Source organism: Hemiscyllium ocellatum, chromosome 28 (assembly GCF_020745735.1).
Source record: "Hemiscyllium ocellatum isolate sHemOce1 chromosome 28, sHemOce1.pat.X.cur, whole genome shotgun sequence".
NCBI lineage: Eukaryota > Metazoa > Chordata > Chondrichthyes > Orectolobiformes > Hemiscylliidae > Hemiscyllium > Hemiscyllium ocellatum.
The window spans coordinates 697,309-723,775 of NC_083428.1; the positions used below are offsets into that span (position 1 = coordinate 697,309).

At 42.3% G+C, this 26,467-nt stretch overlaps 1 protein-coding gene across 1 annotated transcript in view; it reads left to right on the forward strand.

The window, feature by feature from the left end:
* LOC132828794 (CREB-regulated transcription coactivator 1-like) overlaps positions 1-26,467 on the forward strand; it is a 152,293-nt gene that overhangs the window by 53,472 nt on the left and 72,354 nt on the right. The window contains exons 7-10 of the mRNA XM_060845891.1: positions 11,400-11,443; positions 11,686-11,906; positions 12,372-12,526; positions 25,533-25,748. Coding sequence (XP_060701874.1) covers positions 11,400-11,443; positions 11,686-11,906; positions 12,372-12,526; positions 25,533-25,748 — 636 coding nt within the window. The remainder of the gene's footprint in view (positions 1-11,399; positions 11,444-11,685; positions 11,907-12,371; positions 12,527-25,532; positions 25,749-26,467) is intronic.

The window sequence follows — 26,467 nt, forward strand, 5'->3', positions numbered from 1 at the left end:
ACCCTCAATCCCATGCCTCTGTATTTTGTGCAATAGCCTACCGTGGGAACCTTATCAGACAACTTACTGAAATCCATATACAACACATCAACTGCTTTACCCTCATTCACCTGTTGTCCAAGAACTTGTCCAAGTACCTCAAATTTGGTGGTTTACCTACTAAACCAGTTCTCCAGCTACCTTTTTGAATTATCAATCCTCCTCTTATTTTCACGAACCGCACTGCACTGGGAATAATCCTAAGATTTATATTTTCGAGATCCTGCATTTTAATTTCCTTCCTATTGTTCCTCCATTCTTCTCCACTCTCCATCTGCCTACTACTGAAATGCCGTTGGAAGCCATGGCCTTTTACTGCATTCCCCTGAGGAGCAATCGCCTTCACTAGTTTCCACAATGTGCACTACTTGCCTGGTTTTCTTAGAATTACCAAGTTTTCCCTCTGCCTAATGCTTCTAATCTGCAGTGTGATTACCTACTTATCTCTTTATATCCAGCACTGAACCCAGCTGTTGCTCAAATTTTGAAACCCAGAGTTCCAGCTTCTGCAGCTGGTGATTCTTCCTGCAGATGTTGTGTCTGGGCCACGTGGTGTGTCCATAACTTCACACATACTGAAAGGTGTGTATTTCACTTACATGCTGTAACTGTGAAAACTATTTGTCATCTTTAGATTAAGTTTAACCTTAGTTCAAAAAGCTTCACTTACATGAACTTTATTTTCATCAATTTTACTTTATTATTTTGTTTTACTTTGACTTGATTTAGTTTTCTATCTCTTTTGCTGGAGTTCATACTTTGAGTAGCTGCTGCTGATTTATAAATCATATGATTTGCATTTAGTCTAAAGCTATTTAGACTCCCTCCCCAAAACCAGATTTTCACCAAAAAATTGAGATTTCCTCTGACATCACTGTGCATTGTTTTTTGCACTCAGCCCCTCTCTTGACGCCATGTTCGGAGCGAAGCCACTGCTTGATCTCCAGTTTCTTTTTAAATTTGTTGAGTGCTCTCTTGGCACTCTGTTCAGAATCATGAATGATGTGAGGCTTGATTGAATAGCACTATATTCACTGGAGTTTCAAAGAATTGGAGAGGATCTAACAAACCTGTAAAATTCTAACAGGACAAGAAAGGGGAAATGCTTCATCCAGAGAGCGGTGAGCCTGTGGAATTCCCTGTGACAAAAAACAGCGAAGGTCAAAACATTAAGCATTTAAAAGTTGTCACATTTGGAATATTGTGTACAGTTCTGATTTCCTCATGACGAAAAGGATATGGAACCGTTAGAAAGGATACAAAAACATTTTACCAGATGGTGTCTGGTTTGAAGCGTAAGGGTATAAAAGAGAGATTGGACAAACTTGGTTTGTTTTCAGTTGAACATCGCGGGACCAGGGGCGACCTAATCAAAGTTATCAAAATTGAGGCATGGATAGGTGGAGCATAGGACAATACTGTGCAGTAGAGGTCTTCGATGTTGCACCGATCTGAAGCCCATCTAACCTACACTATTCCATTATCATCCATATATTTATCCACTAACCATTTAAATACGCTTAAAGTTGGCAAGTCGACTACTATTGCATTCCACACCCTTACTACTACCTCTATCTGTCCTATATCTATCACCCCTCAATTTAAACCTATGTCCCCTCACACTAGTCATCACTATCCAAGGAAAAAGGCTGTCACTGTCCACCCTATATAATCCTCTCATCATTTTGTATATCTGTATTAAGTCACCTCTTCACCACCACCTCTCTAAGAAAAACAGCGTCAAGTCCCTCAGCCTTTCCTCATCAGACCTTCCCTCCATACCAGGCAACTTCCTGGTAAAACTCTTCTGCACCTGTTCAAAAGCTTCCACATTCTTCCTGTCATGTGGAACGAATGCACTACACCAATTGCGGCCACACCAGAGTTTTGTACAGCTGCAGCATGACCTCATGGCTTTGAAACTCAATCCCTCTACCAATAAAAGCTAACACACTGTACGCCACCTTAACAACCCAATCAACCTGGGTGGCAACTTTCAGGGATCTATGTACATGGACAACGAGATCTCTCTGCTCATCTACACTACCAAGAATCTTATCATTAGCCCAGTACTCTTTATTCCTGTTGCTCCTTCCAAAGTGCATCACCTCACACTTTTCTGCATTAAACTCCATTTGCCACCTCTCAGCCCAGCTCTGCAGCTTATCTATGTCTCTCTATAACCTACAACATTCTTCAGCACTATTCACAACTTCATCGACCTTAGTGCCATCCGCAAATTTACGAACCCAGCCTTCTATGTCCTCATCCAAGTCATTTATAAAAATGACAAACAGCCAGTGGCCCCAAAACAGACCCTTGTGGTACACCACTAGTAACTGAGCTCCAGGCTGAACATTTCCCATCACCCACCACCCTCTTTCTTCTTTCAGCTAGGCAATTTCTGATCCAAATTGCTAAATCACCCTCGATTCCATCCCTCTGTATTTTGTGCAATTGGGCAACCTTATCAAATGCCTTAATGAAATCCACATCCACCACATCAACCGCTTTACCCTTATCCACCTGTACGGTCATCTTCTCAAAGAACTCAATAAGGTTTGTGACTGCCTACCCTTCACAAAACCGAGTTGACTATCCCTAAGCAAGTTATTCCTTTCTCAATGATTATAAATCCTATCTCTTAGAGTCATGGAGAAGAACAGCACGGAAACAGACCCTTCAGTCCAACCTGTCCATGCCTACCAGATATCCCAACCCAATCCAGTCCCACCTGCCAGCACCCAGCCCATATCCCTCCAAACCCTTCCTATTCATATACCCATCCAAATGCCTCTTAAATGTTGCAGTTGTACCAGCCTCCACCACATCCTCTGGCAGCTCATTCCTTACCACCTTCTGTGTGAAAAAGTTGCCCCTTAGATCTCTCTTATGACTTTCCCTTCTCATACCCTAAACCTGTGCCCTCTAGTTCTGGACTCTCCGACCCCAGGGAAAAGACTTTGTCTATTTACCCTATCCATGCCCTTCATTATTCTGTAAACCTCTATAAAGTCACCCCTCAGCCTCCGACGCTCCAGGGAAAACAGCCCCAGCCTGTTCAGCCTCTCCCTATAGCTCAAATCCTCCAACCCTGGCAATATCATTGTAAATCATTTCTGAACCCTTTCAAGTTTCCCAACATCTTTCCGATAGGAAGGAGACCAGAATTGCAAGCAATATTCCAACAGTGGCCTAACCAATGTCCTTTACAGCTCCTAACTCCTGTCCTCAGTACTTTGACCAATAAAAGAAAGCATACTAAATGCCTCTTTCACTATCTAGCTACCTGCAACTCCACTTTCAAGTAGCTATGAACCTGCACTCCAAGGTCTCTTTGTTTAACAACACTCCCTTGGATCTTACTATTATAATCCTTTACAACACTTGACCCACAACCAAAGTAAGGCTCACAGGTCTATAATTACCACGATTGTCTCTACTCCCCTTCTTGAACAGGGAAACCACATTTGCTATCCTCCAGTCTTCTGGCACTATTCCTGTAAACAATAATGACATAAAGATCAAAGCCAAAGGCTGTGCACTCTCCTCCATATTTTCCCAGAGAATCTTAGGATAAATCCCTTCCAGCCCAGGGGATTTATCTATTTTCACACTTTCCAGGATTGCTAACTCCACCTCCTTATGAACCTCAATCCCGTCTAGTCTAATAGCCTCTACCTCTGTATTCCCCTTGACAACATTGTCTTTCTCCTGTGTAAATCCTCACGAAAAATATTCATTTAATGCCTCTCCTATCTCCTCTGACTCCTCGCACAACTTCCCACTACTGTCCTTGATAGGCCCTAATCTTACTCTCGTCATTCTAGGGTTTTAGAACAAAGAACAATACAGTGCAGAACAAGCCCTTTGGCTGTCAATGTTGTGCCAACCTGTGAACTATTCTCAGCCCGTCCTCCTACACTATCCCATCATCATCCATGTGCTTATCCAAGGATTGTTCAAATCCCCCTAATGTGTCTGAGGTAACTACATTGGCAGGTAGGGCATTCCACGCCCTTACCACTCTCTGAGTAAAGAACCTGCCTCTGACATCTGTCTTAAATCTATCACCCCACAATTTGTAGTTATGCCCCCTCGTGCAATCTGATGTCATCAACCTAGGAAAAAGACTTTCACTGTCTACCATATCTAATCCTCTGATCATCTTGTATGTCTCTATCAAATCCCCTCTTAGCCGCGGCCTTTCCAATGAGAACAGATTCACGTCTCTCGGCCTTTCCTCATAAGACCTTCCCTCCAGACCAGGCAACATTCTGATAAACCTCCTCTGCACCTTTTCCAATGCGTCCACATCCTTCCCAAAATATGGCGACCAGAACTGTACACAATATTCCAAGTGTGGCTGCACTAGCATTTTGTATAGTTGCAGCATGATATTACGGTTCCAGAATTCAGTTCCTCTACCAGTGAAAACTAACACACCGTATGCCTTCTTAACAGCACTATCCACCTGGGTGGCAACTTTCAGGGATCTATGCACATGGACTCCCAAGATCCCTCTGCACATCCACACTACCAAGAATCTTTCCATTAATCCAGTATTCTGCCTTCCTGTTATTCTTCCCAAAGCATCACCTCACATTTAGTTGCGTTCAACTCATTTGCCACCTCTCAGCCCATTCTGCAGTTTATCTAACTCCTCCCGCAACCTGTAATATTCTTCCAAACTATCCACAACATCACTGACTTTATTGTCATCAGCAAATTTACTAATCCATCCACCTATGCCTGCGTCTAAATCATTTATAAAAATGACAAACAGCAGCAGTGGTCCCAAGGCAGATCCTTGTGGCACACCACTAGTAACTGGACTCTAGGCTGAATATTTTGCATCAACCACCACTCGCTGCCTTCTTTCTGAAAGCCAGTTTCTAATCCAAACTATTAAATCACCCTCAATCCCATGCCTCTGAATTTTTTCCAATAGCCTACCATGTGGAACCTTATCAAAGGCTTTACTGAAGTCCATATATACCACATCAACTGTCCCACCCTCATCTACATGCTTAGTCACCTTCTCAAAAAATCAATGAGGTTTGTAAGACACGACTTGCGCTTGACAAAACCATGTTGACTATCTGAAATCAGATTGTTGCTTGTTAGATGATTATAAATCTTATCTCTTCTAATCTTTTCCAAAACCTTTCCTACAACAGAAACAAGGCTCACTGGTCTATAATTACCTGCGACAAGGGCACAACATTTGCAATCGTCCAGTCCTCCGGTACTAAACCTGTAGACAATGATGACTCTCATATCAAAGCCAAAAGCTCTGCGATCTCCTCCGTAGCTTCCCAGAGAATCCTCTGATAAATCCCATCCGGCCCAGGGGACTTGTCTACTTTCACTCCTTCTAGAATTGATAACACCTCTTTGTAAATAACCTTGATCCTTTCTAGTCTAATATCACATAGCTCATTCTTCTCGTCTACAATATTCTCCTTTTCCTGAGTGAAATCTGATGAGAAATGTTTCTTTAGCACTTCTCCGATTTCCACAGGATCCATACTCAACTTCCCACTTCTGTCTTTGATTGGCCCTATTCCTACCCTAGTCATCCTTTTATTCCTCACATACCTATAGAAAGGTTCTCCTTTATTCTATTTGCTAAAGGTTGCTCAAGTCCTCTTTTTGTTCTTCTTAACTCTCTCTTTAAATCCTTCCTAGCTGACCTGTAACTCTCCATCCCCTCATCTGAACCATCTTACCTCATCAGCACATAAACAACCTTCCGCTTAACAAAAGATGCAGTTTCTGTCGTAAACCACGGTTCCCTTACCTAATCACTTCGTCCCTGCCTGACGGGACATACCTATCAAGGGCACGCAATATCTGTTCCTTAAACCAGCTCCACATTTCCGTTGTCTGCATCCCCTGCATTTTGCTACCCCATTCTGCGCATCCTAATTCTTGCCTAATCGCATTATAATTGCCCCTGCCCAGTCAATAACTCTTGTCTTGTGGCATGTACCTATCCCTTTCCATCGCTAAACTAAACGTAACTGAATTATGGTCACTCTCTCCAAAGTGCTCACCCACAACTAAATCATTACCAAGCACCAGATCCAGTGTGGCCTCCCCTCTTGTTGGCCCTTCTTGATGAAGGGCTTATGCCCGAAACGTCGAATTTCCTGTTCCTTGGATGCTGCCTGACCTGCTGCGCTTTTCCAGCAACACATTTTCAACCTTCAACATACTGTGTCAGGAAACCCTCCTGTGCACATTAGACAAAAACTGATCCATCCAATGTACTAGAGTTATAGCATTTCCAACTTGATCGTACCTGCCAATGACTTCTAATATCTCCTCCTGACTCTTCTCAGCTCTCTTTTTCCATCCTTCCTGGCTAGCTTGTAACACTCAAGCATCCTAACTGAGCCTTCACGGCTCATATTTACATAAGCCTCCTCCTTCCTCTTGACAAGAATTTCAACTTTTTCAACCACTTCTTGCCTACCTGACAGGTACATACTTATCGAGGATCTGCAGTAGCTGTTAGCTCCACATTTCAATTGTGCCCATCCCTGCAGTTTCTTTTCCCATCCTACGTATCCCAAATCTTGCTTAATTGCATCAAAATTGTCTTTTCCCCCAACTGTAACTCTTGCCTTGTGATATATGTCTATCCCTTTCCATCAGTAGTCTTTTTCCCAGGGTAAAAATATCAGTAACTTCGGGACAAGGATTTAACATTCACTGGTAAGTTTAAAGGAGATGTGAGAGGCATTTGTTTTTAAACACAGAGGGTGGTAAGCACCTGATATGTGCTGCCAGAGGAGACGGTGATGACGGATACAATAGCAACATTAAAAAGGCATCTTGAATGATGTATGAATCTGTAGGGAATAGAGGGATACGGACTGTGAGGCTGCAAAAGGTTTTTAATTTAGAAAGGTGTCATGTGTCAGCACAGGCTTGGGCTGAAGGGCTGTTTCTGTGCTGTTTTGTTCTTTGTTTTCAGGAAAGAGATAGGTATAGTTTGTACTGAGTTGGATGATCAGCCATGATCACATTGAATCTCAGCGCAGGCTCGAATGGCCTACTCTTCCTATTTTCTCAGTTTTAAATGAAGCCACACCTTGCTCTTAATATACATTTGAAACTTGTTGCGTCCTCTCTCAGTGCTTTGTTCAGGATGAAGCCACTTCCTGCTTGCTCTGCTTTTAAAATCTTGCTGCCTCCTCTCTGTGTTGCCATTTGAAAGCAGGTGGGCAATAGCGAGGCAAATGTGAGGACTGCAGTTGCTGGAAATCAGAGTCTAGATGAGAGTAGTGCTAGAAAAGAGTCCTGATGAAGGCTTTTGCCCGAAATGTCGATTTTCCTCCTCCTCGGATGCTGCCTGATCAGCTGTGCTTTTCCAGCACCACTCTAATCTGGGTAATAGCTAGGATTTAAAGAAACACTACTAGATCTACAGCAAATAAACATTTGTCTAAGGAACAAACACGCAAATAGAAAGGTGAAGCTCGTGGAGGAAGGATTGTATTAGATCAAAGGAAGTGGCTTAGAAGAATACCTGAAAGTGTTAAGGGGAGCAATTTAGAGCCCAGCAAAGGAGGACAAAGGAACTAATCAGGGAAAAGAGAGTGTGAGCTGAAAATGTGTTGCTGAAAAAGCGCAGCAGGTAAGGCAGCATCCAGGGAACAGGAGATTCGACGTTTCGGGCTTAAGCCCTTCTTCAGGAATGAGGAAGGTGTGTCCAGCAGGCTAAGATAAAAGGTAGGGAGGAGGAACTTGGGGGAGGGGTGATGGAGATGTGATCGGTGGAAGGAGGTCAAGGTGAGGGTGATAGGCCGGAGTGGGGTGGGGCGGAGAGGTCAGGAAGAAGATTGCAGGTTAGGAAGGCGGCCTCCAACCTCATAGTCCCACAATCCCGCACCGCCCATTTCTACCTCCTGCCCAAAATCCACAAACCTGACTGCTCCGGCCGACCCATTGTCTCAGCCTGCTCCTGCCCCACCGAACTCGCCTCCGCGTACCTCGACACGGTCCTGTCCCCCTTAGTCCAAGAACTCCCCACCTACGTTCGGGATACCACCCACGCCCTCCACCTCCTCCATGATTTTCGCTTCCCCAGTCCCCAACGCCTTATCTTCACCATGGACATCCAGTCCCTGTACACCTCCATCCCCCATCATGAAGGACTCAAAGCCCTCCGCTTATTCCTTTCCCACCGTGCCAACCAGTACCCTTCCACTGACACCCTCCTTCGACTGACTGATCTGGTCCTCACTCTGAACACTCGAACTCAGCACCGCCTTCCTAACCTGCGATCTTCTTCCTGACCTCTCCACCCCCACCCCACTCCGGCCTATCACCCTCACCTTGACTTCCTTCCACCTATCACATCTCCGTCGCCCCTCCCCCAAGTTCCTCCTCCCTACCTTTTATCTTAGCCTGCTGGACACACTTTCCTCATTCCTGAAGAAGGGCTTATGCCTGACACGTCGAATCCCCTGTTCCCTGGATGCTGCCTGACCTGCTGCGCTTTTTCAGCAAAACATTTTCAGCTCTGATCTCCAGCACCTGCAGACCTCACTTTCTCCTCAAAGAGAGTGAGAGTACAAGGTACTGGGGTAATAAAGACTAGACAGTGTAAATTTTTTTCTCCGTGTGTAAGGGAAAAAGCTCGCAAGGGTAAGTGTGAGCTGATCTAGAGTGGGTATAGGAGAATTTATCGTGGAGCACATAGAAATGGTAGAGAAACTAAACAGTTACTTTGTATCTTTCTTCATGGAAAAAGATACAGAAAAATCTACCAGAAATGTTAGTCAGCCGAAGAACTTAAAACTGAGGAACAAAAAAAATTAGCATTATTTATGAGCTATTACCTGAAAACGTAGGTTTTCTGCAGAGTTGTGAATGCATGGAATGCGTTTCCATCAGCGGTGGTGGTGGTGGAAGCAGAGTCATTAAGGACATTTAAGCGACTGCTGGACATGCAGATGGATAGCAGTGAATTTAGGAGTGTGTAGTTAGATTATCCTATTTTAGATTAGGAATAATCCTTGGCACAGCATCGTGAGCCGAAGGGCCTGTTCTGTACTGTACTTTTCTATGTTCTGTGTTCTAAAAATTTGCTAAATTGAGGGTTGATCAGTTTGTACTCAATGACCTTCATTTTAGGGTATTGAAGGAAATAGCTATAGATATGGTCAATACATTCCTGGCTATCTTTTATAATTCTACAGATTCTGGAAAGATTTCTGTAATCTGTTAATGTTTGAATGTGGGGAAGAAATTATAATCATTCCAAATTTGCTGATGACAACAAAATGGGTGTGAAGGTAAACTGTGAGGAGACTGCAAGTGGGCTTCAAAAGGATTTGGATGCACTAAGTGAATGGGGTAGAATATGGCAAGTGAAATGTATTGTGAATAAATTTGAAGCTACTCACTTTGTTAGAAAAACCAGAATGGCAAAATATTTCTTAAGTGTAATCTAGGTGTCCTTCTCTGGAAGTCACTAAAAAACAGAATGCAGCGTAACAAGAAATTAAGGTGGCAAATGGCATGTTAATTTCAAAGGGATTCGCCAGTCTAACCTAAGGAATGTTATGATTGTATCATGAGCAGAGATTGACAAAAGAATGAAAGCTGATCACATTGAAATGTACTAACTGCTCCGGTCTTGACAGGCTGCTGAGTCTAGAACCAGGCAGCATAGCCTCTTTATGATCAATAAGATGGAATTTCTCCATGTCAATTTTATTTGCCCACTTACAAGAACGAAGAACATTACAGCATAGGAACAGGCACTTCGGCCCTCCAAGCTTGTGCCAATCCAGATCCTCTATCTAAACCTATTTAGTAAGGATCTGTATCCCTCTGCTCCCTGTTCATTCATATCTACATACATCTTAAATGACGCTATCATCCTTGCCTCTTCCATCTTTGCTGGCAATGCATTCCAGGCACCCACCACCTCGGTAAAGAACTTTCCATGCGTATCTCCTTTAAACTTTTCCCCTCTCACCTTGGATTTGTGACCCCTAGTAATTGAGTCCTCCACTCTGGGGGGGGTTTCTTGCTATCCAACCTGTCTATACCTCACATGATTTTGTACATCTCAAACAGGTCTCCCTCAACCTCCATCTTTCTAATGAAAATAATCCTAATCTACGTAACTGCTCCTCATAGCTAGCACCCTCCATACTGGGCAACATCCTGGTAAACCTCCTCTCCCCCCTCTCCAAGCACCCATATTGACTCTGCCTGATGGTGTTACGATTTTCTGAACCACCCTGATACTACCCCTTCGGTAGATGTGAGATTAATTTGGGGTATAATTTCCTGCTTTCTGTCTCCTTTCTTGAATAGTGGTGTTATATTTGCATTTTTCAAATGAACTGAGATTTATGGTAGATTATAACCAAGGCATTTGCTATCTCTGCTGTCATTACTTTTAATACCCTAGAAAACAGACTATCAGGTCCAGGGACTGGTTGACTTTAAATTCCATTAAATTTTCTTTCATAATTGTTTTAAGTTTCTCCCTCCCTTTTGCAATATGATTCTCTACTATTCTTAGAGTGCTTCTTATATCTTCTCCCGTGAAGACGGATACTCCATACTTTTTCAAAGCCTTTGCCATTACCTGATTTATTATTGTTAATTCTCCTATCTGAATTTCTAAGGGACCAGTGCTCACTTTAGCTCCTCTTTTCCTCTTTATGTACTTGAAGAAGCTTTTATTGTCACTTTATATATTGTGCTAATTTTTGCCTCGTGATCCAGAATTAAGTGAAATCCCAAAATTGCTGCTGCTCCCTCAGATCAGCTGAGTAGTGCAAGAATAGAACCTGGTTCTTCCTTTGATTCTCTGTATGATCTTGGCTGCTGCTGGCTTGTTGTGTTCTTCCAGCCTCCTGCTTATCTACACCTGTAGGTATTGAGGCAATGAAAGCCATAGAGTTTAATCACACTTTAAAGATTTAAATGCTGTTTTGCTTAGGCAATGTGGATGAGTCCAGAAAGAATAAAAAAATCAATTCCATAATATAGATTAATTATGTCAGACCTCATATCCTCATAGGAAAGCAATAGGCATCACATGGAATAAAATAAATGGATTGAACTACAAAAATAGTTTTTTGGAATTATTTGTTAAAGAGGAAATCCAATACTCTGTCCAACTCGTTATACTGAGAATAAACCATAGACTAGGCATTATTTAGCATTCAAGTGTTGACATAATCTTTGAGAGGTATTTGAGGGAAAAACAATGGGAATACACCAAACACAGTTTAAATACTGGAGGAATAGCGGTTAATGGGTTTCATGCTTTGCTTATCTCATTTTTAAGGTGCTTCTCATTTTATTTGTTTTCTTCACAGTCTGTATCCTCACGGCCTAAATCATGTGAAGTCCCAGGGATCAAGTGAGTAGACTTTCTGGGCTTCAGCTGTGTATGTGAGAGAGATGTCTGTGAGTTAGTGTTTAGATGTTGGTGGGAAGGTGTGGGCAGGGACTTTAACATTTGTAATCTGATGATTTCAAAACGGCTGATCTCCTACACAAGTATCTGTTTAAGATTAAGATAAGACATGTGATGTTCTCAGGTGGCTGTACCTCCATAATGGAAGTTGAAAGCCTGATTTTGTTTTTCTTTTATTTTAACAGTATTTTCCCATCTGCAGACCAGGAAAGTACCACAACACTGATGCCTGTTGCTCATAACACTGGAGGATCCCTGCCAGATCTCACAACCATTCATTTCCCACCACCTCTTCCTACTCCACTAGATCCAGAGGAGTCTACGTTTCCACCCTTGAGCAGTGCAAACAGCACTGGAAATCTGGCAGCAAATATGAACCATCTAGGCCTCAATAGCAGCAGCCAGGGTATGTGAGGGGACATTTGCACCAATAGCCAGTGTACATGGAAAGGCATAGGATGTAGAGACTAGATATTAGAGAACATCATTATGTAGAACCAAGGCTCAACAGGGTGGTTATTGTGGAAGAATAATACCTGCAATTCATTTTCTGGCAGAACAACCGGAGAAACTTTGTGACAGATACAACTGTAGGAAAGGTAGATTCCGTGTTGGAGTAGTTCAAATGACCCTTTCAGTTTTAGGTAATAATTATTTGTAAACTTTACAAATGCAAAGATGTCTGGGACCTGATTTATGTCCCCTAACAAACTGCTGAGTTAGGGCCAGTGATTTTCACCCTGTAGAAGAGGGCCAATTGGTCAACTTACTTCAATCCGAGTAGCATCTGGGGACAAGAACAGATCCCCACAAATAGGACTGATCACTTAATCAATTTTCCAATCTTGCTGACATCTTGCATTGTTTGCAGGTCTGACATCATCACAGGGGTCACTGACAGGGTCTCTCCAGAACCGGCAATCAACCGTGACACCCCTCTCTTTACCAGTCAGCACAGACTCACGGAGACAACAGCAACAACTTCAGCTATCACCAGCTCTCTCCCCACTCTCTCCAATCACACAGGTATAGTCTGCAAGGAATAAATTATATGCTTGAAGTGTAATGTGCTTTTAAAATATAACCTGTTAACAGGAGAATTAGACTTCAATTTGAGCAGCATTCAAACTAACCAGAAACTTAATTGAACACTGTTCAAATAGAAGCTAAGTTGAAGCTTTCCATCTTGCATTCATCAGGACTGGTATGTAAGAAATCAAACTGCTGATTTATACAGCATGATAATAGGGTACTGATTGGTTAGAGTATGGATGGTGTGGAGATGCAGTTGGAACAGTTAAATGTCAATCTTAGTTGAAAATCCTGACCAGGCAGGCAGGCTGTCATTGTTCAGGCTGTTGCCATCGGGAACGCAATCTCCGTAACTCTTTTCACAATGAAAGAGTACACTGTGCAATGAATTCCTTTTGCCTAAATAGAACAGGGTTCTATGTGTTTAATATAAGAAACTGTTAGGGTATGTAAATACATATTACTGAGAGCCCAATTGATCTTCACATTTGTTTCCAGTATAATTCTTGACACACTGGGGATTTCAGCATAAGCAGTCTAATATGGAATCACACAGAGTCCCACAGCAGGGGCACAAGTTCTTCAGCCCAAACTGGTCCATGCCGGCCCAAATGTCCATCGACACTAAGTGCTTATTTCTGCACTTGGCCCATATCCTTCTAAACCTTTTCCAACCATGTATTTGTCCAAATGCCTTTTAAATGTTGTTAATGTACCCACCTCAACCACTTCAGTTGGCAGCTCATTCCACATGCACACCAGTCTCTGTTTAAAAACAAAAGTTGTCCCTCAGATTCCCTTCTATTTTTTCCCCCTCTAACCTTAAACTGATGTCCTCCAGTTCTTGATTCTCCAACCCTGGGAAAAAATACAGAGTGCATTCACCCTATCCATGCCTCTTATGCTCTTCTATAAGATCCCCCTCAGTCTCCTACACTCTAAAGAAAAAAAAGTCCTAGCTTGTCCAACCTCTCCCTATAACTCAGACTAATGAGTCCTGCAACATCTTTGTAAATTCCTTCTGCATTCTTCCCAGTTTAATAACATCCTTCCTATAGCAAAGTGACCAAAACTGAACACAATAATCAAAGTGCTACCTCACCAACGTCCCATACAACTGCAACCCATATTCCTAACTGTTCTACTCAGTGCCCTGACTGATGCAGGCCATGTCAAAAGTGTTCACTGCCCTGTCTATCTGTAATTCCACTTTCAGAGAGCAGTGCACCTGCACGCCAAGATCCCTGTGTTCCACTACACTCATTAAGGCCCCACCATTCACCATGAAACTCCTGCTTTGATTAGACTTCCCAAAACCTCTCATTTGTCTATAGTAAACTCCATTTGCCATTTTTCGGCCCATTCCCCCAGCTGATCAACATTCTGCTATAATTTCCGATGACCATTCTCACTGCTCACAATGCCTCCTATTTTAGTAGCACCTCCAAACTTACTAATCATGCCTTGTACATTCTCATCCAAATCATTGATGTAGATAACAAACAGTAATGGGCCCAGCACCGACCCCTGAGGCACTCCACTAGTCACAGGGCTCCAGTCCAACAAACATCCTTCCACTATTACCCTCTGCTTCCTACCATCAAGCCAACTGTATAGCCAATTTGTCATCTCCCCATGGAATCTAACCTTCGAGAGCAGCCTACCATATGGAATCTTATCAAAGGCCTTTTTGAAATGAATTTAGACTGTGTCTACTGACCTGCCTTTGACAACCTTCCTGGTCACTTCATCAAAGAACTCCAGCAAATTTGTCAGGCATGATCTGATGTTGAATGTGATTTCATGAGATTTGCAAGCACAGACTAGTTGAGCACAATTGGCTTGCTGAGAACAGTCTGGGGAAGTGAGTTGGTACAATCCACCAATTGTTGAAATGTATGACATTCCCTTTTCAGTTTGGTTTCTTGGATCAGTCCTGATGGGTGCATGATAAAAACTCAATCTTATTTTAGCAATGTCTAAGATCTGTACTAAGCAATTATTTAAAATTAATTAATTTAATCTCATGAGGAAAGTCATTTTCGGGTCAGTGTAACGCACCTATTCATACTTGCTCCTAACACCCTGTTATAACACAGTGGAGAATTGGTACCCACACTCAAATGGGTGCTTGTCTGTGATTTAGTTGGTATGTTGTATTTTACCTCAGCAGAATATTGCGCAGAATAAATGATCATGTTCTGGCCTCTCCAAACGTGTTGTCCCTAAGTCACCAACCTAATCCCTCTCCTTGATTACCATCTCAATCTGATTTGAAATTTAATGACTATTTGGCTTGAATTGAGTTCCCAGTTCTGTAAGTGCTCTACTACAAAGATCACCTACTTCTCCCTCTAACATCACCCATGTCTGCTTCTGCCTGTGCTCATCTGTTTGTGAAGCCTTCAGCCTTTCCTTTATCACTTATAGATTCATGTACTATAGCATATTTGTGTCCAGGTTTCCACATTATGCATTGTATAAGTTTTTTTCCAAAATTCTGCTTCCTGCATCTTTATTGCACAAAACCTTGTTCACCCATCATTAGTACTCTCAGATTTGCATCAGGTTTAATCTAATGATACATCAAATTAAAAATTTTGATCCTTATATTTAAATCCCTCCATTACCTTATCTTTCATATCTCTGGCCCCCTCTAGTCCTCCATCTTTCCTCCTCCCCGCAAGGATGTGGCAGTGGCAGAATGATCTTAACAGGGATTTTATCTTTCATATAGATTAGATTGAGCAGCCTGCTCATTTCAAACAGATATTGCATTGTATAAGTCAGTCTGGGTTGGGTTTCTGTAATATATTCTACAGCTCACAAAAGGAGCTCAGATTAATTTAATAAAGAGCTAATTTTAGGAAGCAGCATTAGGCAGGTGAAACTTTATCAAATCACTATTATAAAGAGGTTTTGTTTGCTCTGGTGTTCGAAAAATTTGTAAAGTAAATTTAAACAATGTCATAAGGAGACTATAAAGGGACATAGATGGTTCGAGCTAAGAGAAAGGAGGATGCTTGCTTAAGATTGAGGTGGCATGAATCAGACAGGGCTTTAGAGGGTTATAAGGTAGCTAGGAAGGAACTGAGGAATGCACTTTAGGAGCGTTAGAAAGGGGCTGGGGGCTTGGAAAAGCTTCAGTGGGTAAAGTTAAGGAAATACCTCAGGCATTCTACACTTATGTGAGGAGCAACAGGATGGCCAGAGTGAGGGTAGGGCCAACCAGGGATAGTGGAGGACACGTGCGCCTGGAGTCGGAGTATCCTTAATGAATACTTTGCTTCAGTATTCACTACAGAGAGGGACCTTGACATTTCTGAGGACAGCATGAAACAGACTGATATGCTCGAACAGGTTGATATTAAGAAGCGGGGGGGAGGGGGTGTGCTGAAAATTTTAAAAAACTTAAGGATAGATCAATTCCATGGGCCAGATGGGATATACCCTAGGTTACTACAGGAAGCAAGGGAAGAGATTGCTGCGTCTTTGGTGATGAGCTTTACATCCTTCCTGATGAAGGGATTTTGCCCAAAACGTCAATTTTCCTGTTCCTCGGATGCTGCCTGATTTGCTGTGCTTCTCCAGCACCACACTATCAACCCTAATCTCCAGCATCTGCAGTGCTGAATTTCGTCTTTGCATCCTCACTGTCCACTGGAGTAGCGACAGATAATTGGAGGGTGACAAATGTTATTCCCTTGTTCAAGAAAGGGAATAGGGGCAATCCTGGGAATTGTAGACCAGTCAGTCTGCAATTGGTCAGTGGTGGGCAAAGGATTGAAGAAGATTCTGAAAGACTGGATTTATAATTACTTGGAAAATCATAGTTTGATTAGAGATAGTCAGCGTGGCTTCGTGAGGGGCAGGTCGTGCCTTAGAAACCTTATTAAATTCTTTGAGGATATGACAAAACATGTGGATGAAGGCTGTAGTGGAGGCAATGGATGTGGTGTCCTTGAATTTTAGCAAGGCGTTTGATAAGGTTCCTCATCGTAGGCGTATTCACAAAGTAAGGAGGCATGGGTTACAGGGAAGTCTAGCTGTCTGGATGCAAATTGGCTGGCCCATAAAAGACAGAAGATAGTGGAACATATTCAGCCTGGAGCTTGGTGACCAGTGGTATTCCGCACGGATCTGTTCTGGGACCTCTGCTCTTTGTGACTTTTATAAATGACTTGGATGAGGAAGTGGAAGGGTTGGGTAGTAAGTTTGCTGATGACACGAAGGATGGTAGAGTTGTGAATAGTGTAGAGGGTTGTTGTAGGTTGTAACGAGACATTGACAAGATGCCGAACTGGGCTGAGAAGTGGCAGATGGAGTTCAACCTGGAAAAATTTGAAGTGATTCATTTTGGAAGGTCAAACTTGAATGCAGAATACAGGGTTAAAGGCAGGATTCATGATAGTGTGGAGGAACAGAGGGATCTTGGGGTCCATGTCCACAGATCCCTCAAAGTTGCCACCCAGGTTGATAGGGTTGTTAAGTAGGGATATGGCGTGTTGTCTTTCATTAGCGGGGGATTGAGTTTAAGAGCCGTGAGGTTATGCTGCAGCTTCATAAAGCCCTGATTTGACCATGGTTGGAATATTGTATTCAGTTCTGGTTGCCTCATTATAGGAAAGATATTGAAGCTTTAAGAGAGGGTCCAGAAGAGATTTACCAGGATGCTATCTGTACTGGAGGGCATGTCTTATGAAGAAATGTTGAGGGAGCTAGGGCTTTTCTCATTGGAGTGAAGAACAGTGGGAGGTGACTTGATAGAGGTGTACAAGATGTTGAGAGGCATTGATAAAGTGAATAGCCAGAGACTTTTTCCCAGGGTAGAAATGTCTATCACAAGGGAGCATAATTTTAACGTAATTGAAGAAAGGTTTAGGGGAAATGTCAGAACTAAGTTCTTTACTCAGAGTGGTGGGTGCATGGAATGCACTGGCAGCAGTGATAGTAGAGTCAGATACATTAGGGGCATTTAAGCAAATCTTGGATAAGCACATGGAGAATAGTACAACTAAGGGTATGCAGGTTAATCTGATCTTAGTGTAGGATAAAAGGCTGGCACAGCTTCGAGGGCTGAAGGGCCTGTACTGTGCTGTACTGTTCTGTGTTCTAAGTGAGTGGGTACAAATGTGACAGATGGACTATAATGTGCGAAAGCGTGAATTTGTCAACTTTGCCTGGAAGAATAGAGAATTATATTTAAATGGAAAAAGATTGCAGAACTGTGAGATACAAGGGATCTGAGTGTTCTAACGCATGACCAGCATAAAGTTTGTATGCAAATGACAAAATTGTTTATTGTAATATGTAAGTAAAGATGTTTTCTGCCATCATGCAGGGCATTGGTGAGGCCACATCGAGAGTATTGTGTGCAGTTTTTGTCTCCATTTTTTGAGAAAGGATATAATAGCTTCAAAGCAGTTCAGAAAAGATTCGGTCATCTGATTCCTGGGATGGAGGGGTTAATTTATGATGAAAGGTTAAACAGCGTAGGCCTATAGCCTTTGGAATAAAAAGTAGAAAGTGCCGAAGTGCAAGTCTGGCATATTAAATAGGTGACTTGAATTTTGTATTATTTTTAATAAGGATGGGTTGCGCCTAAATTGGAGAGGCACTGATATCCAGGCAGGGAGGTTTGCTCATGTCACTGGAGAGAATTTAAAGCAGTGTGCCGGTGGGGTGGGGACCAGAGCAATAGGACAGCAAGTGAAATGACTGAGGAGTTAGAGACCAAGACCAGTAAGGCGAACAGGAAGGACAAGCAGGGAGTGGTTTCCAAACATGACAGGACTCCCTGTCTGTATTTGTTTTAACATGAATATAATAGGTAAGGCAGATGAACTTAGAGCTTGGATTAATACACAACAATGATATTGTAGCTTTTACAGAGCCTTGATTGAGAGAGTGACCAAGTGGCAGTTTAACATTCTAGGACTTAGATGTTTCAAGAGTATGAGAGGGCAGTGTAATGGAGGTGGGAAGTTGTGTTACTGTTTAGGGAGAATGTCACCCCTCTACTGAGGGAGGGCATCATGGAGGGTTCATTCATAGTGGGCAAATGGGTGGAGTTCAGAAATAGGAAGGGTGCAGTCAGTTTTGGGGGTGTAGTAAAGGTCTCTCATCAGCCAGCAGGAGATGAAGGAACAGAGATATGGAATAAAGTAGAAACACCAGGATTGTTGAGATGGGTAGTTTTGATGGGAACTCCCTTAGGGCTTGGTGGTTGAGGTTTGGAATCCGTTAAGCACATCCCAGGTGGGTTTCTTGAAGCAATATGTATGCAGTCCAACTGGGAAGGGGCATTATAGACTTGGAATTGGGGAATCGAAGTTTCAGTGGGGAGCAATTCAAGAACAGTGACTATGATTCTGTAAGTTTTCAGTTACCTTATGGGTAAGCATAACAGTGTTCCTCGAGTGAAAGTACTACATTGGGGAAGGTTAACTATGACAATATTAAGCAGAAACTGAGGAACGTAAATTGAGACCAACAATTTGAGAGTAAATCTACATCTGGCATGTGGGGACTCTGGTGCTGACTTTGAATGGTACTCTTATCATTCAAATGTGAGCATAGTCAAAAAGAAAAAAAGGAGGCATACGTAACGTTTAGGGAACTGAAGACAGACAAAGTCCTCAAAGAATATAAAGAAAGCAGGAAAGGACCTAAACAAGGATTTACGAAGGTTAAAAGGGACCATGATATGTCCTTGGTATCCAGAATTAAGGAAAATCCCAAAGCATTTTATACATGCATAAGAGGATAGCTCGGGAAAGAGTAGGCCCCATCAAGGACAAAAGGAGGGAATTAATGTTTGAAGCAGGAGCAAGTGGGTGAAGCCCTTAACAAATACTTTGAATCAGTATTCACAAAGGAAAAGGACATTGTGGATGATGCAATCCTTAATTAGTTCTGTAGTTCGTTTGCCACTAAGAGTCACAGAGCTGTACAGAATGGAAACAAACCCTTTTGGTCCAACTCATCCATGCTGACCAGATATCCCAAATTAATCTAATCCCATTAACCAGCATTTGGCCCATATCACTCTAAACCCACCCTATTCATATATCCATCCTGCTGCCTTTTAAATGTTGTAATGTACCAGTCTCTGCCACTTCCTCTGGCAGCTCATTTCACACATGCACCAACCTCTGAAAAGGTTTCCACTTAGGTACCTTTTATATCTTTTCCCCTTCACCTTAAAACCCCTCTTTTCCCCACACACCCTCCCAGCCCCCTCTCAAAACCTCAGGGAAAATACATTGTCTATTTATCCTATCCATGCCCCTTATGATTTTATAAACCTTTATAAGGTCACCCCTCAGCTTCCGATGCTTCAGGGAAATTAGCCTCAGCCTATTCAGCGCCTTCCTATAGCTCAAGCCCTCCAACCTTGGCAATATCCTTGTAAATCTTTTCTGCATCCTCTCAAGTTTTACAACAGCCTTTTTATTAGCATGAAGACCAGAATTGAATGCCATATTTCACAAGTGGCCTAACCAATGTCTGTACAGCAGCAATATGACCTCCCTGCTGTTGTAGTCAATGCACTGACCAATAGAAGCAAGCATACCAAACTCCGCCTTCACTATCCTGACCACTTGTGACTCCAACTTCAAGGAATTCTGAATCTGCACTCTCTAGGACCTTACCATTCAGTATACAAATCCAGTCCTGATTGGCCTCAGCAAAATTCATCACCTCACAGTTATCTAAATTAAACTCCATTTGCCATTCCTGGGCCCATTGACCCATCTGATCAAGATCCCATGTACTCTGAGGTTATCTTCTTTGGTGCCCATTACACCTCCCAATTTTGGTGTCATCTGTAAACTTTCTAACCATATCTCTTATGTTCACATCCAAATCATTTACATAAATGACAAAAAGCAGGAGATCCAGCACCAAGCCTTGTGGCACACCACAGGTCACAGGCATCCAGTCTGAAAAGGAATCATCCTCCGTCTTTTACAGTTGAGCCAGTTCTACGTCCAAATGGCTAGTTCTCCCTATGTTCCATGTGATCTAACCTTGGTAGTCTTGTTGAATGAGGAACCTTATCGAATGCTTTCCTGAAGTCCATATAGCTCACATTTACCACTGTGGCATCATCAGTCCTCTTCATTGCTGCTTCAAAAAACTCAATCAAGTCAGTGAAACATGATTTCCCATGCACAAAGCAATGTTGGCTACCTTAATCAGTCCTTGCCTTTCCAAATGCATGTAAATCCTATCCCTCAGGGTTCTCTCCAACAACTTGCCAACCACCGATGTCAGGCTTACTGGTCTATAGTTCCCTGGCTTTTCCTTACCACCTTTTTTAAATACTGGTGCCACATTTGCCAACCTCCAGCCTTTTGGCACCTCACCTGTGACTACTGACAGTACAAAAATCTTAGCGGGGGGTCCAGCAATCACTTTCCTAGCTTTCCACAAAGTTCTAGGGTACACCTGATCAGATCCCAGGGATTTATCCATCTTTATGCAATTTAGTATGTCCAGTACCACTGTCTCTGTATTCTGGACATTTTTTTCAAGGTGTTGCTAATAATTTCCCCACATTCTCTAACTTCCATATCCACCTTCACAGTAAACACTGATGCAGAATACTTGTTTACTATCTTTCCTATCTCCTGAAGCCATGCTGATCTTCAAGAGGCCGTATTTCTCCCTATTTACTCTTTTACCCTTGATGTACTTGTAGAATCTCTTTGGATTCTCTTTAACCCACTTTGTCAGAGCCATCTTATGTCCCCTTTTTGCCCCCCCCGATTTTCTTCTTCAGTATACTCCTTTATACTTGTCTGGGAATTCATACAATACATGCTATCTATATCTGACATATGTTTCCTTCTTATTCTTGACCCAAAATGTCAATTATTTTAGTCATCCAGGAATACCTCCACCTATCAGCACTGCTCTTCACCCTAACAGGGATACTGTCTCTAGACTCTTGTTGTCATATTTTTGAAGACTTCCCATTTTCTAACCATTCTTTTACCTGCCACATCTCCACACATACACATACCACCACCACCACCCCCCACCCCCCAGTAAGAGCAGTTTGAGGCAGCAGATATATAGTAATACTAATAATATCCACCTCGGTTGCTGTTGTTGTGAGCAGTTGTTGGTGGGTAACTGTCTCCAGGACAATGGCGCTTTATTCAAGGCAACAGAAGCCGCTGCCTTGCATGCGCGCGCCCTCCCTCCCAGACTCAGTCCATGAGCCTTCCAACCGCCTCATAGCAGGAAGCAGGCCATCAGCGTCCTCACACACAGCACTCAGCGTCCTCACACACAGCACTCTGATCACCTTTTGATCCTTGCATGATTTAAGCAGGCCTTGTGTGTGAATTCTGCCTGGTGCCTGCTTTTTGTTTTGTTTTCTGACATTAATTATCCTAATCTGTGTGTAGCATGGACCTCTCTCTTCTCGACCTTCCTCTGTCCTCTGTCTCCAGCTTTGCACCACAGTCAGTTATTCAAATAATCAGTTATCCAAACAAAATACATGTACTCCCCGCCCGTCTCGTTCTGATAATCGAGGTTGATCTGTACATCCACATACTGAATCAGAAAATTTTCTTGTACACAATTAATATATTTCTCTCCATCCAAGCCCTGAATACTATGGCAGTCCCAGTCTATGTTTGAAAAGTTAAAATCCCCTGCCATAACTACCCTATTATTCTGACAGGTAACTGAGATCTCCTGACAGATTTGTTTCTCAATTTCCTGCTGACTAGGTTGGGGCGGAGGGAGCTTCTATAGTACTGTACCAATAAGGTGATCATCCCTTTGTTATTTCTCAGTTCTATCCAAATAACAGCCTTTGGGCATATTCCCCAGAATGTTCTCTCTAAGTACAGTTGTAATGTTAACCCTAAAAAAAAGCCACTCCCCCCTCTTTTGCAACCTCCTTCCTGTAGCGTCTATACTTTGAAACAGTAAACTGCCAATCCAGTTCATCTATGTCCCAAATATCTCTAATTGCTATGATATTCTCCCACCCTTGCTAGTTTAAATCCACCCCCCCCCCCCCCCCCCCCCCCCGCCCCCAAACAGTGCTTTCAAATCTCCCCTTCCAATTCAGGTGCAATACAGGTCACTTCTACCACAGAAAAGATTCCAATGATCCAAAAATGCAAATCCTCCTTTCCCTCCACCAGCTCCTCAGCCATGCATTCATCTGCTCTATCCTTCTATTTCTACCCTCACTAGCTTGTGGCACTGAGAGTAATGTAGATGATATTACCATTGATGATCTGCTTTTTAAATTCCTGGCTAACTTCCTAAATTCTCTCCTCAGAATCTCGTTCTTTTCTCTCCTTATGTCATTAGGTCCAATGTGTACAACGACCTCCTGATCCCATTCCTCTTTGAAAATATCCTGCACCCTGTCTAAGGTATTCTTGGTCTTGGCATCAGGGGACAACACCAATCTGATATCTTATTATCGGCTATGTGTCCTCTGACTACTAAGCCTTTCATCAATAGTTTTGATTCATTTATCAAAAAAATCCATGAAAATTCTTATTAGTGTTAGAAATGCAGGTTCTTTTAAAGATTCTCTAAATGAGTTGATCAACAAATAAGGATCCTAGTGCAGCGGTAGTGTCACTCCCTCTGGACCAGGAGACCAAGTATCAAGTCCCCCTTGCTCCAGAGATGTGTAATATAATCTCTGAATAGGTTGATTAGAAAATATCAAAGCTGTGTCTTTGTGAGGGCTCTGTGTGACACTAGTAGTATCAGCAGGCCTGTGTTTGGGTTCCACCTGCTTTAGCAGCATGTCGTAACACTTCTGAACAGATAGATTTTTTTTTAAATCAAAAGCCTGGTTGATCAGAAAATAAATTTAAGCTGGGTTCTTGGTATTTTTGTTGCTAAGTTGTAGTGTCCTATGTCTGGGTCAGGAATTTAGAGTTCTAGTCCCACTTACGTTGGAGACGTGAAATTACATCTTTGAACAGATTGATTTAAAATACATGCAAAAAGGATGCTTTTGGCTCTGCAGTAATGTCCCTGCCTCTGAGCTGGAATGTATTGGTTCAAGTCCAGCCTGTTTCCCGAAGGTGTGTCATAACACGTATGAAGAGGTTGAATTTGTTTTTAAAAATCAGGAGAGATGGTGTAGTAGTAATCCAGAACCCCGAACAAAAGTTCTGAGAACGTGGGTTTGAATCCTACCATGGCTGGTTATGAAATATAAATTCAATAAAACCATGCAATAAAATAACTCGTATAATGGTAATCATTCTTGTATGTTGTTACAAAATTATCTGTTCACTAATTCTGGTAGAGAAGGAAATCTGCCATCCTTGCCTGGTCTGACTTAAATGTGGTTCCAGATACAGCAGTGTGATTTGACCCTTCACTTATGGGGAAGTGGTGGGGTAGCGGTAATGTCACAGGACTAATAATCCAAAAGCAAACAGAAGTACACATTACTGAAGAAACTCAGCAGGTCTGGCAGCATCTGTGGAGAGAAAGCAGAGTTCAGTGACCCTTGGTCAGAGCAGAGTTCTCTTCACAGATGTGAAGAGGTCGACATATGCTTTCTCTCCACAGATGCTGCCAGACTTGCTGAGTTTCTCCAGTTTTTGTATTTGCTTGTTTCAGATCTCCATTATCTGCAGTTCTTTGCTTTATATTAATAATCCAAAACACCAGGCTGAGGTTCAGGAAGTCTGACTGTGGAGGATGGCGACATTTGAATGCAACAGGAAGCTATTGTTGTGGTAATGTCAGTGGACTAGTAGTCCATAATCCTCGGCTTTTGAAGTATAATCATTGTCATAAAGGAAGTTTGGCAGCCAATTTCAATGCAATAAGTTCCCATAAATAGCAAAGAGCTGATTTCTTGAGAGCACTTATGGCACATTAGTAGTATCCATCCAAGCCAGAATGAGTTGTAGCATCTCTGAAGAGGTTAATTTAAAGAAGATATCAGGGGATGTAGTACCTTGTGGTACTGTCATTGGATTAGTAATCTAGGACGTCTGTTGTTCTGGTGACATAGGTTTGAATCCTACCACGAGTGGTGGTGAAATTTGAAAGGCTCTTTTAGAACAGTAGTGTAATCTACCCAGACAGCCTGGATTCAAGTCCCACCTGCACCAGAGATGTGTCACAATATATCTGAACATGTTGATCTAAAATATTTAAGGGCTGAGGTCTTCCTCAGGGTAGGTTGCCTCCTGGATAGGGAAAGGATCTAAAATAAAAGGTGAAAACTGATATTTGCTAAACTATAAGTTTACAGTAAAGCCTTTGTTTATCTCAAATTCTTTTGCTACCTAATTCATCATATGGGCATTAGTCTGTTAAACATCTCATTCTTCATTTCTAAGAAGAACCCCAGTTTTTCCGTTCTTCTCGTGCTACTAAAGATTGTTGTCCAAAATATAATTCGCATAAATCTCAACTCCACGATCTCCAAGCCTTGGCAGCCTTCCAAAAATGTGGTACCCAGAACTGAGCAGGCTATTTCAACTCACCTGACATTTACATCTGTAACTTCAAACAGGAGTCTCTCAATTGGTTAGGTCTTGGGCAGCAATCCTGGCTTATTTTTCTTTATTTCGTCAAAGACCCTGGAATCCATGAGATCAGCTGTCCCATCACAGGCCAGAATTTATAACCATTCTGGTATATGACTAGGGCTGAAAATGTGTTGCTGGAAAAGTGCAGCAGGTCAGGCAGCATCCAAGGAACAGGAGAATCGACGTTTTGGGCATAAGCCCTTCTTCAGGATTTCCTGAAACGTCGATTCTCCTGTTCCTTGGATGCTGCCTGACCTGCTGCGCTTTTCCAGCAACACATTTTCAGCTCTGATCTCCAGCATCTGCAGTCCTCACTTTCTCCTGGTCTATACTAGCTTGCATTTTCAGACTTTGGGCTACCTTGTAAAAGCTGCACCTTGTGTTTTATTATGTATGTGGTAGGCTGTGCAAAGTGTTACTAGCTAACAGAGGTGTCATTTTTATTGTAGGCAGTTGCTATGGATGCATTGGCATTGGAGCAGCAACTTCCTGCATATCGATTTTTCACGCAGCAGACTACACAGCCACAGTCTCAGAGTTCCAGTAACCTAGCTCAGAGCTCACAGTCACAGCAGCAAAGTTCTGGCCAACAACAGACAGCTACAATGCCACAATCCCCTCCAATGAACCAAACGCAGGCACCAATAGGAATGGATATTAACACGGTAAGTAGATGAGTGACATGATGGAGTCAGTAAAATCATTATCTCAGAATATTTATTTAATTAATTTAGATGTATGTAGAAAAGTGCTTCAACAAGAGCTGGAGACTTAAAACAAGTCAAAACTCAAATTTTAGGTGTATCTGCATTGTTTCCTTGAAGAGTAGATAGTAAATTGCTGTTGTGAAACTTCTTGTGAAGTTCTTTCATTTCAAGGCACTGCAATAAATCCAAGTAGTTTTTATACGTGGCGATGGTAAATTTGTATGAAAATGTTGTTAGACTACTTGAAGAGACCATGTCCTAGACAGGCCATGATAGATGGGATATAAAACCAAAGAAAGCAGTTATGGTAGTTTCATCAGGACAACACCAGAAATGGAAATAGAAGTTATAAGTTTGTAAAATAGTTTTAGGAATTGATTCCCTAGAGTATGGATGTTCTAATCACTTTGTATTTTTCCTGTTGAGTCAATGACGAAGAGTTATTAATTTAAAATTGAAGAACTTAAAAAGCAAGATAAAAATTGAGTTATTAGTTGCCTCCTTTTGTGCTGTAAACTTGTGTGTTTCTTTCCTCTTCCTGGCCTGCCCCTCCATATCTCGACCTCTACACCCGCCCTCTTTCAACCACTATTCTCTACTTTTTCTCTCTGTTATACGTTCTCTCCATTCTGTTTGCACCTTGGTGTATGGTTTAACATCCAAATGCTTTGCTGCAT